The 16,085-nt window shown below is 39.2% G+C and overlaps 1 protein-coding gene, 1 long non-coding RNA gene and 2 pseudogenes across 3 annotated transcripts; all 4 read right to left on the minus strand.

The window, feature by feature from the left end:
* Nucleotides 1–33: 33 nt before the first annotated feature.
* Nucleotides 34–1,798, minus strand: LOC120553130. The gene is made up of 6 exons (XM_039791218.1): nt 1,662–1,798; nt 1,484–1,560; nt 1,196–1,376; nt 836–1,084; nt 488–659; nt 34–125 (listed from the first exon to the last, which is right to left on the minus strand). The coding sequence occupies exons 1-6, from the start codon at nt 1,678–1,680 to the stop codon at nt 80–82; spliced, it is 744 nt and encodes a 247-aa protein (XP_039647152.1). The 5' UTR covers nt 1,681–1,798; the 3' UTR covers nt 34–79.
* A 465-nt stretch (nt 1,799–2,263) lies between these two features.
* On the minus strand, nt 2,264–3,565 carry LOC120553131. Of its 2 annotated transcripts, none has more exons than XR_005638110.1 (3): nt 3,532–3,565; nt 2,618–2,795; nt 2,264–2,423 (listed from the first exon to the last, which is right to left on the minus strand). It is a non-coding gene; the product is annotated as an uncharacterized LOC120553131 (long non-coding RNA). The 2 variants fall into 2 exon arrangements; XR_005638109.1 differs by having other exon boundaries at nt 2,271–2,423; nt 2,648–2,795.
* Nucleotides 3,566–3,818: 253 nt separating this feature from the next.
* LOC120553221 lies at nt 3,819–11,423 on the minus strand (annotated as a pseudogene).
* An 88-nt stretch (nt 11,424–11,511) lies between these two features.
* On the minus strand, nt 11,512–13,257 carry LOC120553222 (annotated as a pseudogene).
* Between the last annotated feature and the right edge of the window lie 2,828 nt (nt 13,258–16,085).

Below are 16,085 nucleotides of genomic sequence, written 5' to 3' on the forward strand. Positions count from 1 at the left end.
TGAGGGTCTCTCATGTTCCGATGCCAGATCCTTGGGGATGGGGATCAGTTTCAGCACCTCAACAAATGGAGTTGGGTCCTCAAACACCTCCTCGAAAACCAGCCTCATAAGTTCTTCCACATATTCTGTGAATTAATGCATATAAATAATCACTTAAGAAAAGCGTTCTTCTCAGACCTTATTTCTACATATTTTTTTTAGCCTTAACTATTTGTTACGTTTACAATACTTGTATACACATACACACAAGTGTCACTATTTGTAATTACCAAAGATGTTTTTCTAAAGTTAACACTACTTGTAAATATTCAATGGGTCACTATTGATGTTACATTATTTGTTATATAAATCAAAGTAGTTACTGTATGTAGGGTCTGTGTTTACTGGCCTCGCAGTCACCTCCCCCTTCCTGAACGATCGATCGATCGATCGATCGATCAGCAGTAGCTGTGGTGTATAATGTTACTGAATGTATTCATTGCATTACCTGCAAAGCATGCCCATGAAAGGGAAAACCACATTCTTGGGTGTGAAGCGAAGGATCAAACTGTGGAAAGCCTCCAGGGATGATGTTTGGTAGTGGTGGCTCAGCTTCTCCACATCTTTGACAACCCTCTTATCGACCAGGATTTTTTCCACTTTGTAGAGCGCCATTGACCCTTAAATAAAATTAAAACACATTTTATTAAAATTGCAGCCCATTAACACAGTAAATACAGCAATAATATTTCATTATAAAGGGCATTTGAGGTGAAGTTGTTTTTTGTTAATATTATAAGCAAAAAAGGTTTTGCATTTTAAACTTAATTCTTTTAGTCACATTTTGTTTACATACCTGGTTGAAACCATTTACTTGGATCCCTTGACACTCGATCAGGATGTTGGCACTTCGGGAAAAGAGGGTTTTCATGTAAGTGCACGTTCTGGATGTGTTTGACAATCGACATCCACTTGGCTACCTTCTCTGGCCCTGATGTTGACGATGTTGCACTCCAGTAGACATGGCTTTTGATGCTACGCAGCCACTTCTTCAACACCCCGCAGTCCTTGTTTTGCGCAACTTTGTCAAGTTTCTTTGATAAACCTTGCAGAAAGTACATATGCAATAAATTTATATTCAGGACATTCTTTGACAAATAACAAACGCAAAGTATGTCAATGAGCCACACTGACATAAACAAGGATGAAGACATACCTTTCTCAAAGTGCCACACATCATAGAAGTGGGTGATGCTGCGCTCCCTCAGATACTTCTGGATCTGTGGATGACGGTCGGTGACAATGTAGTCCACCACCAAACAGTTTGAATCCAGTAGATCCAGGCAGCGTTTAATGCCCTCCTTCTCCATGTGGTAACTACCACCTACTTCATTGCTCTGGTGGTGGGACAAAAATGCATAGATATAAATGTGAGACACTGAAAGCTATACAGAATCATCTTTCATCATGTCGCAAGGCAAAAAAAAAAAAATATGGGACCCACCTGAACAAGCTGAAGGTCGATAATGCGGTTACTGTCTAGGTGCATCAGTGTGTAGCTCCCATACTTTGCTGAGTGCCCTGAAGATTATATAACAAAGACCATGTCAAGGCTTTGCAACTCAAATCGAATGTTTAAGTACCACGCTTTTAAGAACAGACTTTTGGGACTTTTGTCTTACCTGGGGAGTCAGCTCGCATATCTCCACTGACTCCAATCTTTCCTCCATTCTGTAACTTTTGAAAAAGATGTTGCTGATCCGTCTTCCATTTGTGGATTATGGCTGGCTCCAGAAAACTCCAAGCATGCCTCCTGAAGGTGTCATACTGGAAAATCTGAAGATTCTGCCACTGTCTTGAATAGTTGCAGTGTGGGCAGAGCTGTGTGAATGACACATATGTTCCCATTTTTCGGCGCTGAACGTCACACTGCCTCTTGCATACAGGACAGCTTTGAAAAAGCTCCCTTAGGCAACTTTCAAAAACAATGTACTTATCCTTGTAAGTAGACACTGGCTCAGACCTTTAAAAAAAACAAATACATTCTTGCTTTAGCTTTCCTACCAAGTTTAACATTTCTGCTGATAAGTCATATTCCAGGGCTCCCTTGTAAAAGAGATTTGACTATCTCAATGGGACATCACCTGGTAAAATAAAGGATAAATAAAATAAAAAAATAAAAATATTGAAATGTAATACAAATATCAAACTTACGACATGGCAGATTCGTCCGTTAGAACAGAGTCACCAGGGATACATGTTGAGTCTTGTGGCTCAGCTTGCAACTCTGTTGAGGTGTCTCCCTCCTCCTCCAACTCTCTTGCGTCTCTTGCGAGGTCTGTAATCTTGGGGTCTCATTGGTGTTGAAGACATCGGGGTGAATTCTGGGGAGCTTGAAGTGGTCTCAGTGTAAACACTAACACAGGGCACCATTGCCTGGGTGCCTAAAAAAAAAAAAAAGGAAAAAACTTAAATTATATTTTTCTTTACAATAACAAAATAAAATTCTCATGTTTATTATATATTGGGTTATTATATATTGGGTTTTTATATATTTGGGTTTTCAGCAGAGTAAGGCATTTACAGGTACTGCATGTGAACTAAAAATGCTAAAACATGTGATGCTTTTGTTATTTACCTTTGCTTCTCATGGAAGCCCTCAGCGTACCCATGGATAGCTGTGTGCCGACTGTTCTCATTTTTGGAGCACTGGACTGTATGCCCACTGACATATTTTGTGGTGGTTCGGTCTGGCATCCTATGTCATGGAATGTAGTGGAAAGGTGTGGGGTTTCGAGGTGCTGCTGTGATGTACTCTGTAATAAGACAGTAATCAGATGAAAAGAGTCCGTATCTGTAACGCTAACGTTCTTATCCCTTGTGAAATCAGGAGACAGCACAAGTAGCATATAAACAAATTAACACCCCACATGAAATCCTTTTGCTAGTCAAAGCCCCGGTTGTGCAAGTAGGGAGCAAATATACTGTTGGTTATGGACAACGGTCTCCACGTAACAAAAGCAACTTAAACACACGTGGCGTTTACCACTTTAAAGAACGTTAGCCAACACTACCAAATTAGCTGAGGCATACAATGGTTTCGGTGCCCTTACCAATCAACCTGTAAAGTAGCATTAACGTTCTAAACATACCTTCACATGCACACTGTTCTACATATTTTGACTGAAAAGCGATAGCCGATTTTAATGCAGTGTTACGCAATTGTGTTCAAAAGCTTTGATCAGTTTGAACACAAAAAGTTAGCGCTAGCTAGCTAGAAAGTTAGCTTCTGCTAACTTTGTAACGAGGCTACATTTCACTGCCACCGTAACAGCAGCTGGTATAAGTTACTAATAAATGCACATCCACACAACAGCAATATTTCACATCTTTAAATACACAACCCATCACCATATTTAAAAAAAATAATCTGTTAAAAATGAGCTAAACAATTTCACACAGGATATAACATTAGCTACAGCTTTAGTTTAGCTACAACCTGCTCACTTCAACACTTCGTAAAGGTTTATAAATTATAGCTAGCGTACTTACAGGTTGTGGTTCTGAATCTCCATGATGACCAGACAGAGTCAGAACTGCACTGTCTTTCAGAATTAAACGGTTTGAAAATCCTGAATTGAACTGTTGCAGGTTCAGGAAGCAGTCCTCCGTAAAATGGACAGAACACAACATAAGGTTGGGGTTGTAGTCCTGGGGAATAGTGCCAAAAACACATTTTAACCACTGACTCTTAAATTCATCATCTTTTGGAAGACGAAAAAGAGGAAATTTCCCTGTGCACTGACGAATACAGCGTCTCCTGGATATGACTGAGACTCTCAACTCTCCAGCCGCTCTGGGTCTAACAAACTTGAATTGGTGGTGGCGGTGGGGGAGAGGAGCTTAGCAGCTAGGATAGCTTTATAACTTCTGTTACGAGCTGACGTCAGCTCGTCACGGAAGAAAAGGCTTCACTACAATAGAGCTGTTGGGAGCAGTTTGTGAACAGGGTTTTCTGCTGGAAATGGAAACTACCTTTGGGGTGGACTTTGGGCTTTTTCACTTTTTAAACCCATTACATGCCCAAAAAACATATACAACACAGTTAAGGAAAGGGAAAAAGCCAAAAAGCATAATATCACCTCTTTAATACACCCACAGCTGTGACAAAGGTTCCGGATTTTGAGATGCTTACGCAAGCAACTAGCTTTGTTGAGATTTGCACGTTTTCAGCGGCAGTTTCAAAATATGAGATTTTCATAGTTAAGGGGTGTCAATGGGATTTTGACCTTATATGTATGTCCTATTTACCCACCGAACTGTCGTTATTCAACTATGACAGGGTAAAATCGTTTTTTGCATTCTATCACCCCTTTAAAAAAGGAAACCACTGCTTTGTCCAAAGTTAAACCTTGAACTATGTATTGTGCAAGCCCACGCGAGGCGTAGTGGGAATTGACGCCTAACTCCACCACTGTTACTTTGTAACACCAATTGGACTTGATGACGATCAAGTCCAATTGGTGTTGCATTTTCAAGGCCAGGTACTGAACATGGAAATTTAGCTCTTTTGTCCTTTTGTCATCAAAATTAACATAAATTGTTTTGGCATATTTAGCATTTTCATCAAATTTTACAGTACCAAAAACTCCATTTGAAAGACTATCTGAAATGTCTATATTTCTAAGCATCATGACTCTAGCATTTGGACCAACACTTAATCTATTCAAATAGGTCTTTTGATCAAAGGTATGTGAAGTACTCTTTGTTGCAAAATGACCTGTTTGAGGATTTTTATCAAAGTTTTGGGCTTTGATTTGCACAATATCAGAACACACTTTATGCAGCATATTGAAGTTATGCATTTCTACATGACTATTTGTTGCAAAAATGTGAAGGTCCTCTGTGTCTTCACCTAAGCCTGTCTCACATTGTTTTAACAGCATTTCATCTTGCTCATTAAGTTTTTCCCCCCTTTATGTTTTCTGATGCGATTGAGCGTCACAGCAAACTCTTGATTTTTTTGCCTAACTATTTCTTTCAAGCCTTCAACTCAACATGACTAAAAGTATCCTGCAATAGGTTCATCCCTGCTTGCTCTGAGTAAAGAGGTTTCCCTTTAACGGGTGGAAGTTGAAAACAGCTATGACCGACACATTACCAAAGGGAGACATATCACCACATTGTTTAATTTGCCATAGTCTGCCATGGATATAGGTCAACAGTTTGTGATCAACCATCAATATTTCATCAATTACTAATATCTGTAGATCTTTCAAACTGGCTCTTAACGCATTTACTTTTTCCTCCCTTAGAGGTTGATAGGGTAATGAGACACTATTACCAATAGCAAAGCTGTGGTGTATTGTAGTAGCATTAATGTTATAAGCAGCTACTCCAGTAGGTGCAGTTAGTAAAACATGATCATCTGGATAATTAGACAGTCTTGCTAACAATCTGCACCACTCATAATACACAGCTTTTATCAAATGAGATTTCCCTGTGCTTGCTCCACCAGAAACAAAAACACGAAATGGTTCAGGATTTTCACCATTTACTTTCTGTAGGCACCACTGTCTTATTTTATAAAACACCTGCGCCTGTAAGTCATTTAACGAACGCAATATAGATTGTGCCTCTGCATTACTAATTTTCTGCTTAATAAACTCCATTGACAAGTGTCTGTTCTACTGGCTGTAGATCTGGAATAACTTTTTTCAGTTGGACACACAGGCTGGTTAAGTCTCATTTCCTCTAAACATTCCAATCGCTTGGCTTCAGTTTCAGGACAAAGAGAAGCCCAAGCATCTTCTGGAAATCCACTGCTTTCTATAATTTCTTCACACTCTAATTTTTCTGCTTCAAATTTCGACCTGTTCAAGTCAACCACCTCTTTTACAGATATAACTTCACCATTACAGTTAGATATGGAGCCTGCATCATAAAACTCTTCAAAACCAACGAATAGTGAGGGTTTCAACTCATCGGTATAATATGGCAAGAACAGCTGAAGTAAACTTTGATAGTGCTTCTCAGGCTGGTTTGTTGGTGAAAACCGAGCATCTCTCACAACAGCCATGTCTGTCCTTGTCCTCTTTTTAACAAAGCCACAATTATCATCTAATGTCACTACATCAGGTTTAAAGCTTTCACGTTTGTACACTCGTCTGTATTCTGATGCAAAAGTAGCCAAACATGTCTTTAAACTCATCAGTTTTAGGTCTGCTCTTGTAACGATCAATAGTGTTAGTCATCCATATTTGTCTATCTCCATGTTCTGCTCTCTTCTGAATAACGCTGAGGGGAAGACGCATCCTAACAACATTGTCTCCTGTAGGAACAAATACCACTTTTCTAGAACCTTGCCTTAATTTCATGTTTGTGAGTCGATACACACTTTCTTGAGCAGACACTTCTCGGTTATGTAGAAACACACTGCCTAACATATTAAAAGCCTGTTTTGCTTCTACATTTCTGTTATTTTTCACTTCATTTTGTGCATGTGTAAGCAACAATCCATTTCTCTTTCTGCTTTAGAAATATATGAAATAATATAAACACATGCATCACAAACAAACTGGATGTCCATATTGGCATCCCAGCAACGCAAAAGGTCTCCATTGTATTGATTTACCCAACAACCACTAGAGTTTCTTCTATGCACAACACTGGTTTTCTTTGTAGTTAACCGATAAGCCTTCTCAAAAATGGCCTGATTGATCCCAATTTAACTGAATAAAGCATCAACACTGTCATATGTTGCTTCAGCATTTGAAACTGCTAGTTTGACTTTTGCCATAATTTGTTTTGCCAGTTGCTGCTGCTCCGCATTAGGTTTATCTTGTTGCTTTTGCTGCTGCTCTGCGTTAGGAGTGTCTTGCTGCTTCTGCTTTTCTTCCATTTTGCAAATAAAGGTGTTATTGCTTGGAGGCCGTGGGAAATTAACCTACATGCTGTGCCCTTCTTTTTACAACTTTTTGTGTGTCTTTTACTGTGCATCTGAACACTGGAAACAACTTCATGCATAGCATCACCTTCAGGAGGAAGTTCACATGTTACATACTTGTCAACAAAATCAACAACCTCTTGGTCTGGATTTGTTCCCATCTTTGGGGCATTCTCCACCCAGAACAGACCGTGTGTATGAGGGGACCCTCTATTTTGGAATTTTACAGGGTAAAAAAAGTCAATTATTTTGCCTATTGGCTGAGCCGGAGACATAACTTCTTTTAAAAAACAATGAAACCTATAATCAAACATCCTTGCTGCGGTCACAGGATTCTTTTTTAACAGATTACATTTTTATGACCAGTCCATGTCTTTAACATTGCCTTTAATATTTTCCAGATGCATAAAAGATTTCCATTAACTCTGTCCATCGTAAATCAGCAGACGAAAATGAACAGAACCAAGTCGGAATACCAAGCTGCCTGACCATAGCAAACAAATCTTTCTGTACACCCTGCCAAAAGACAGGTGTACCTCTGATAGGCTTTAAAAACTTGTACCCCATGTCACAATTGAACAGATTTTTGACAAAATCTGTATTGCCAAGCATAGGTTACGTAATTTCTCGGTTTTCACCACCATGGTAGCCTTTCCTCAATGCTATCGACACATCTGAAACAATTTGACAAATCTCACAAAAACATTGTCCATAAAAGATCAAATCTAAATTTCTGCTAAATCTACCATCAGCATTAAGAATTCTATTATTAAAATATCTGGATGCTGTCAACTTATGCTGTCTGATGTCATGAAATGTTCCAGTTCCCTTTGGAAACAGAACTGGAAAACACTTTGCCTCATTACTTATGTCTGTTAGTAATCTTACAGGATTGTTACCCTCTGCTGGTGCTACTGATAAAACACTATCAAAGTGTTGATCCATTACTTCCTGTTCAATATCAACTGGCTGCAAACATGTATCCAAATACATCCCATACTGCTGCCTGTCATTTATATGATCATCTTCAATATCATCTTCACCTGCATCAGTTTTATTATCATCATGAATCTTTTTCTAGGGGATTTATCCACTCCACATATTTATAGAATTTGTTGTTACATTTTAAGTATTCTAAAAGCACTATGTATTTTATTTGTGTGTACATACTGATACTCATAGTGGCCTTTGTAGGCAAGTTTTCTCTTTAGCTTAACTCTAACCATTAGATCCTCATTTTCTGATCTAGGAAGAACATTACTAATAACATCAATGTTAGATGGAACACAAGTTACAGGACCATGAACACCGTTCTGTCCTTTTGGTAAAGCTAATACTTTCATAAAAGGGTATATGTAGTGCATATTCTAAAGAATTCATGTTACTAAGTTCTTCTGGAATAGGATCTAAACACAGATTATTTAGGACACTTTCTTCAGGTATTTTACTATTATACATTTTATTGTGACATGTATAACAAACCCACAATTTACCTGAAGGTGACTGTCGTAATGTGCAGTCTGTATCACATGAATTTGAACATTCATGAAGATATGTGGAAGTTATGCATTTGTTTGCAACTGAATCAACTACAGGACCCTTCTTAGTATATTGATATTAATTACACTGAAGTACCTGATGTTTAAATAATCTATGACAAATGCAACAGACATCTTGTGGGCCCTGTTTTACCTTATCTTTGAACTGCTCAACTACAACATCTATGTCATGTTTTTGCAATTTTTGCTCAACTTTTCTGTCTTTACTGCACTGTTTTTTCTGTTCTCTGCACTCAGGATTGATATATTTATCACCGCTTCCATTTCACCTCTTCTCTAAACTCAGGATTATTTTCGTATTTTTTATAACTTGTTTGTAGTTTACTTTCTTTGTACTCTGGAACAGTAGCATATCTGTGTTGTACCGTCATCTTTTTGCGTCGGTTACATTCAGTGTCCTCAGCATATCTCTGTCTCTCTTTAAGGTTTTTGCTTTCTTTACTAATTTTACACGGTGAAAGTACATCACTCTTTGCCATTGAGTGATCATTTTCACAGAGGGTATTTACACTAAAACATACACTAGAGGAAGTATCCTTCACACCTATAACTGGCTCATAATGACATTCATTGCAGTGTTTAAGATAAATCCCTTTGTTACCATATTTCTCACTCCTTGACCTAAACTTTAACCACTTATGTTGACTATATGTATAAATATCTACCTCAAACAAATCTGCAGCAGCTTGAATTTCGACTTTGGTAGCCCAAGTTCCAACACGTTTCATTTTCGAATTTCTAACATACTGTTGTACAGATGTAAACCCCAACCTGAGATTATGATGGTACACACCAGGACTTTGTTCAATATGTTTCCAACAGCCCAGCCCCCCCCCCCATTTTTTATCTTTCTTCTTTTAAAAACATGGAACAGAGCACCAAAGAAACAATTACCATCTGACTGTATGTCAGTGGTTGTGCAAGGTACAGCCTGCTCAAATTCCTTGCTATCTACAACATCCTCACGATGTAAACTGGGTACAATACCAAGTTTGTTGCAGATCCTCCTCTTATCAAAAAAAAGACACTAAACAAACATCACCGTCTGTCCCTGCAATTGTCTCCAACTCAAGATCAATACAACTTTCATCTACGGATACCTGGTCACAAACCACAAATTCACAGTCACTAGAGACATGTTCCACACTAGCCAGACATCTCTCATCACCTACAACTGCCAATGTTTCCGACTCAAGATCAACGTGATTCTCATCTTCTGACACCTGGTCACAAACCACAAATTCACAGTCACTATCTACATGCTGGACACTAGCTGGACCGGCCTCATCAACTAAAACCGCTTTAGCACCAGTGACTTCAAAGAACTTGCCGTTCACATCATCATCAGCATACAGGGAACGGACAAGATTACTGACATGTTCGTATGCCCTGGGCAGAGTGTCATAGCATTCTACAATGCTAGTACCATGTAGATCCAAACCACCATCGTTACCTCTTGCATGTGGATCGAACACAGCAAACCTCGACCCCAGCTTAAACACAGCACACGTGTTCCTTCTAATAGTCAGTAAACATGAATCTGCCTCAATCATTGCCCTCTGCAAAGCTTCGTCCAGAGGAATGGCCAGATCTTGGACATCTGGAGCATACTCCTCCAAGCCAATAACTCCAGTGCATGGGGCTAAATACTCTAAACTGACCTTCCTATTGTTCCACAGAATCTCCGTGGGTAATTCGTTGACTAAAATGTACCCACTCCCACAAGCATCACTGATCATATTTTGTTGCTTCATGCAAGTGTACAACTCATCACCATGGACCAAAATGTCATCTATATCCTCTGTTGTCCAGGTCAACACACTCTTTGAAACATGTGACGATTGCTGTGACACTATTCGTTGCACACTGCTTGTGGCTATTGCTACCAAAACGTTTGTGACCCTGATGAAATGACCCCCTAGTAAAAGACATGACACTGTCATGACTCACGTGGTCCAGTTGGTCAACAGCAATCACAGCAGGAGCAGAGATGACCACCTCATCTACGTCACGGGGCTGCCAAACAGAAAAATAATTAATTAAGTAAAATTAGCAACTCCATAACATGCAAATAATCAGTACAATACATATAGGAAACATGCAAATAAAATATATTTTCCCAATAATACAAACCAAAATGTCTATGGACCAATAACTTATTTAAAAAACAGAAGTGACACAGGTAAAATTATAAGTAAACCTTTAAGAAAGCAATGTGGGAAACAACCCAATTTAAATGTGCTCCAACACTGGCAACACAAATTGACATAAAAGCAGTGTACATAAACAAACCTGCTGCACATAGTCTTCCTTCTGGGACTCCAGGTGCCTTCTCTGAGAATGAAAACAAGTTGGTTATTTTTAGCTACTAATTTTATAGTTTTAAAACATTTTAAATCCCATTAGTCAAAATTGTTACAAACCTTCCTGGTAGCCTTTAGTGGAGGCCATTCATCAGCATGGAAAAGCTTTGACGACTCCACCGACGCCGTTCGCTTCTCGTCAAAAATAAAGAAAAAAAAGTGTTACACCACCATAAACATTTACTTAATACAATCAAAGCTGTTAGACATTTTCAGCAACTAATTGATTTATCATTCAAAACATTTTACACCCCATTACTGTCAAAAATTTATACAAACCTTCCTGGTGGCATGTAGTGGAAGCCATTTGTCATCAGCATGGGAAGGCTTGGATGACTCCACCGATGCCGTTGGCTTCTCCTTAAAATAAAAAGTGTTACACTACCATAAACACTTAATACACTCACAGCTAATAATTGGTATGGACGAAAACCTTTTATACCACTTAAATGTCAAATTTGAACTATAGGTTACCTTCCTAGGGTCCTCCAGTGGCTGATCCGAAGAAGGTACACCAACATTCTCCTTCACAGCCACCGTGGAAAGACTGGCAGACGATGGACCGGGGGATTCCATCGATGCCGTTGCCTCCTCCTAGAAACAAAAATGAAGAACATTAAACTGCTAGACACATAACTAAATACAATCAAATACGGTAGAATGTCTAACTGTAAAACAGTAGAAACAGTTTAAAACAAGTAAAAGACAAACCTGCTGTTGGGGTGCTGTCTTCTTTGAGGCAACCGGTCTCTGCTGACATTCCCTTGCTGCCTTCTTATAGTTAGAAAAACACAATATAAACAATCTTGCTTATTAGTGATACACATTGTCTCTTACAATATAACCTCAACCTTTAACCCCTCAAACAGAAGAAAAAAAGAAAAAGAAATTACAATATGCAACTTACCTTTGGGCCCTCTGGACTAGTTGTCGACATAGGAGCGGGACGTTAATGATGCCATCGCCCAAAACCTCGAGAAGTTCCTTGGTGAACCACACAGGATTTAGCATGACTGAACATTCCTTCATCACCTGGTGCCCCTGACAAGGAAAAAAAAAAAGAAAAGGGGGTTAGGAAACTTGTTACCAAAGAACAAAGTTAAGTAAAAAAAACAATAAGTTATACTCTTCTAAAAATAAAATACTCTTTAAAAAAAAAAAATACATCAGTAAATACTACATTACCTTCCTGCTTGGTCCAACAACTTTCCACTCAAAGGGGTCTGAGTGGCGTGGCACGGGGAACTTTTCCGTCACAACGACCCTGGGGGAGAACCTTGGAACCGGAGGGGCAACCCTGCGACGGACCACTGGCTCTGGATCTGGGACCGGCGCCAAGACCTGACAGAAGGAGGAAACCCACAGGGATTTCACCAGGACTTTCATCCCAACGTCATCGCTCAGGTGCACCTATACAAATGAAAAACCTCAATTTACACAACAGTTTCCACTATAAACCCACAATAAAATGTGTATGCGTCTCATGATAGATTACTTACGCCATCTCTACTCCAGAGCTCAAGGCGGTGCAAAGGCAAGCATTTAGCAATAGAGTAGTAATAGTAGCTAATACCTTTAAAAATCCAAAACGAAGACCTTAAAACACACACACACACACACACACACACACACACACACACACAACACACACACACACACACACACACACAAAATCAGAGAAATAAAAAACCTAATATATGCAATCCAAAAATGCTTGCCTTGGGCCAACAGCTGCGGACGCTGGTCAGGAGCTTCTTGAATTCCGCCCCGGCCTGCTCTGGATTCCTACTGGCAGTCACATCGTTACCAGGGGCCAACAGACAGACTGCATCTGGGATTTGAGGGAGATTTGCGTTCAGCACCTCAGTTGTGCTGCAGAGGCTCCTGGCGTGGACATGAAGCCAAAGGACAGGTGCTCGTGGTCTGGCATCTTGACGAATCCATCCACGAGAGATCGTAGATGGGAGTCCCCGGCAACCAGAATGAACTACAACAGAGAATTCTTTTTTTAAGAACCCATATTTTTCATCCCATACATGTATCAAAAAACTCCCTCAATAATACAACCATACCTTCTTGTCTGAGGACGTTGCAGGAAAGACCAACTTATGGAATAGACCAGTAACTGCTGAACGTTGCCAACTGGGAACTGCATGACGGTACCCTGTACCACGGCCTGTTAATGAAAGATAAGAATAAATTAATTAACAGTTAATTGACCATTAAAACAATTAAAAAAAAGGGCGCAAAACATCTTATAGCCAGGTAGCAAACAATTGACTATATACATAATTTACTCACGTGGCACAAACGTGTCACCATGATGATGCAGTTCCACGTTGAGACGCCGCCACTTGCCCATCCTCTCCTTGGCAGCTAGCGAACGGTTGTGACCCTTGAGACGAGGCATTCTAAATAAATGTAAATCCAGCGGACCACATAAATATCAGAATAACCAAAATAATAATAACATATACTTGTCTCAAAGATTAAGACATGCAAGTTAGTACACACAGCCAGTACAGTGAAACTGCAAATGGCTTAAATTAAATAACTTCGACAAAGACACAGAAAGACAGAGAGACACAGAAACACAGAGGCAGCTTCACATTAGGAACATATAAATTACACAACTGTACAGATTACAGAGTACAACTGGAAGTTTTAACCCAGCGGTAATGGAGCTGAGATATGCAATAGGCATATATAGGTAGGCATTATATGCAATAAAACATCAAATCTACATTACAATACATCTGGCTCGAATCATGTGAAACTGTAATAGAACCAATTCTCCTCTATGGTAGTGAGGTGTTGGGTCCCATTTCCTACCAGAATCCAGCCCATTTGGACAGAAACCCAGTTATAATCCTGAATCTAGAGTACTGTAAAACTATTACAGATGCACAGAAAAAACACCAACAACGCCTGCAGAGCTGAATTAGGCCAAATCACATGATTCATCAAAATTCACAAAAGTGCAATCAATTATCAACTACATCTAAAAAACAATGACCGCCACTCCTATCAGCAGAAAGCCCCACAGTCCCCTCAATTCACAAACTGACCCTGTTCAAACGCAAAAGCAAAATGCAGTGCTATCTGTCCCTAAATATAGTACGTGGCAGACTACCCGACCACAGATAATAATATTAAACTAAAAGCTACATTAAGCAGGTACAGACTCAGTGAGCACAACCTGACAACACAGACAGGAAGACTAAAACAGACATGGCTGCCCAGAGGGGAGCGTATGTGCTCAACATGGCATATAGAAACAGATTTAAACTTCCTCTTCCACTGTGAAAAATTATCTTCACTAATACATTTATACTTTGGAAAAATAACAAAACAAAAAATGATAGAGATAGATAGATAGATAGATATCATTAAAATCCTGTTAAGTAATTCTCGTTGAGCAGCCACGCTTCAAAGGACGCATGCAAACAAAAGAACACAGTTGTCTCACAGTGGACGCATTAAAATGACTAATATAAAAAGGTTCCTGCCAACAATTACCTTAATACTGTCAAGTCAAAGTCAGGTAAACCTTGCTATAGCTAGATACTGAGGTAACACAAGCAAGCTAACAGAGACCCGAACGAACCAGCTAGCTAACGTTTAGCTACCTCAACCACCCACACCCCCACTCACACGCAAACATAGCTACACATGTAAACAAACAGATGAGGCAAAAACCTATTTACGTAACTGTAATTAAAATAAAAGTCAAAGAGTTTTGCATTGTTTCTTCTTTCTTAAGCCGTAACACATACACAAATATACAGGGTGTAATTACGACAGGGAAGCCTTGCATGCTAACCGGGCTAACATTACACCCAAACAAGCTAGCAAGCTAACATTTGACGTTAAAAATAAACTTACCGTCCAGACGAAGATGTTTATCCTTAACAGTGCTGTGTAGTAGTGACATTGCGCTGAAAGGGAACCTTTGTCTGTTTAACACTGTGGTGCGTAAACGACCAAAGGCAAGTTCAAATTCATACCCACATCTTTTATATTGTAGTACGTGACATGGTGATGTCATCACACTGGAATATTCTATGACACTAATAGCAGAAAAATATTTCAAAACATATTATTTTGCTTCAGAAATTATGTAAGCCATTTACTAAAATATTTTAAGTATGTCTAGTTCAAATTTTAAATCCTAGAAAAATAAAAGATTCCGTGCATTTCTCCGCTGCTGCTCTTGATCACATGGCGTTGTAGATATCTTAAACTGCAGTTAGGGATAGTCATAATTTAATTGTAGATATCTATTATCAAGTTATAGATATCTTGAAATTAATTTGGATTAGAGATATCTGAAATTTGAGATATCTGTAACTTTCATTCTGCCTAGTCAAAATGTAATTACAGATATCTTGAATTTGAGTTTTGACTAGGCGAAATGACGTTGCAGATATCTGTATGCAAATTAGGCCCGCATCCCACTTTAGGCGGAGCACCTGTTAACTGTTAACTTGTAATTAGCACTGATTAGCACCATGTCGGAGCAGCCAGAGGCCGAAGGAGTTTTTAATTGTCTTTTTAATGCTGCAGCCCGTGCAAGACAGGAGCTAGCAGCGAGAAATAATGATTCAACATTACTTTCCACAACAAGACGACTATTTCGCCAGCAAGTTCATCGAGTTCGGGGTAAGTTTTCTTTTTTAACATAAGAATTGCTAATGTGCTTGCAGAAGTTCGGGGTAGCTGTTTAATAATATGCTAACTTAAAGTAAAACCGTTGCCAAAATGCATTCTAGGGTCTTTGTGAATGTACTCGAGTCAAACGTCTGTTTAAAATTATACTTAACTACGACAAAAACTGCACTTTTTAAGATTGACTGTTGTTTAGTTTTAGGGTCAACGCTAGGGGCACTACTAGCACTACTAGCTAGATGGCTAGCTAACACCACTCGACACAACATGACACTTTGCTTGTATATTATAAGGGTCCCTACACATGAACTCTAGCATTGAGAACATTGTTCGTGTGCGAAGAGTTTGCTTAAAAGACGTGTACATTCACAAAAAGACCCTAGGTTGTATTTTGGCCACGGTTTTTGCTTTCCCAGCTTGTTTTGCTGGGTTTACTTATCTTGCTTCCTTACTGTAAAGTTATTTGTAGCATAATTTACTGGCCTGATGTACTAGCCTCATAAATATGTACGCTTAACGCTCAAAAATCATTTTAGCCAAGAATGACTGCTGACAGTTATGTATTTGTGT

Source organism: Perca fluviatilis, chromosome 23 (assembly GCF_010015445.1).
Source record: "Perca fluviatilis chromosome 23, GENO_Pfluv_1.0, whole genome shotgun sequence".
NCBI lineage: Eukaryota > Metazoa > Chordata > Actinopteri > Perciformes > Percidae > Perca > Perca fluviatilis.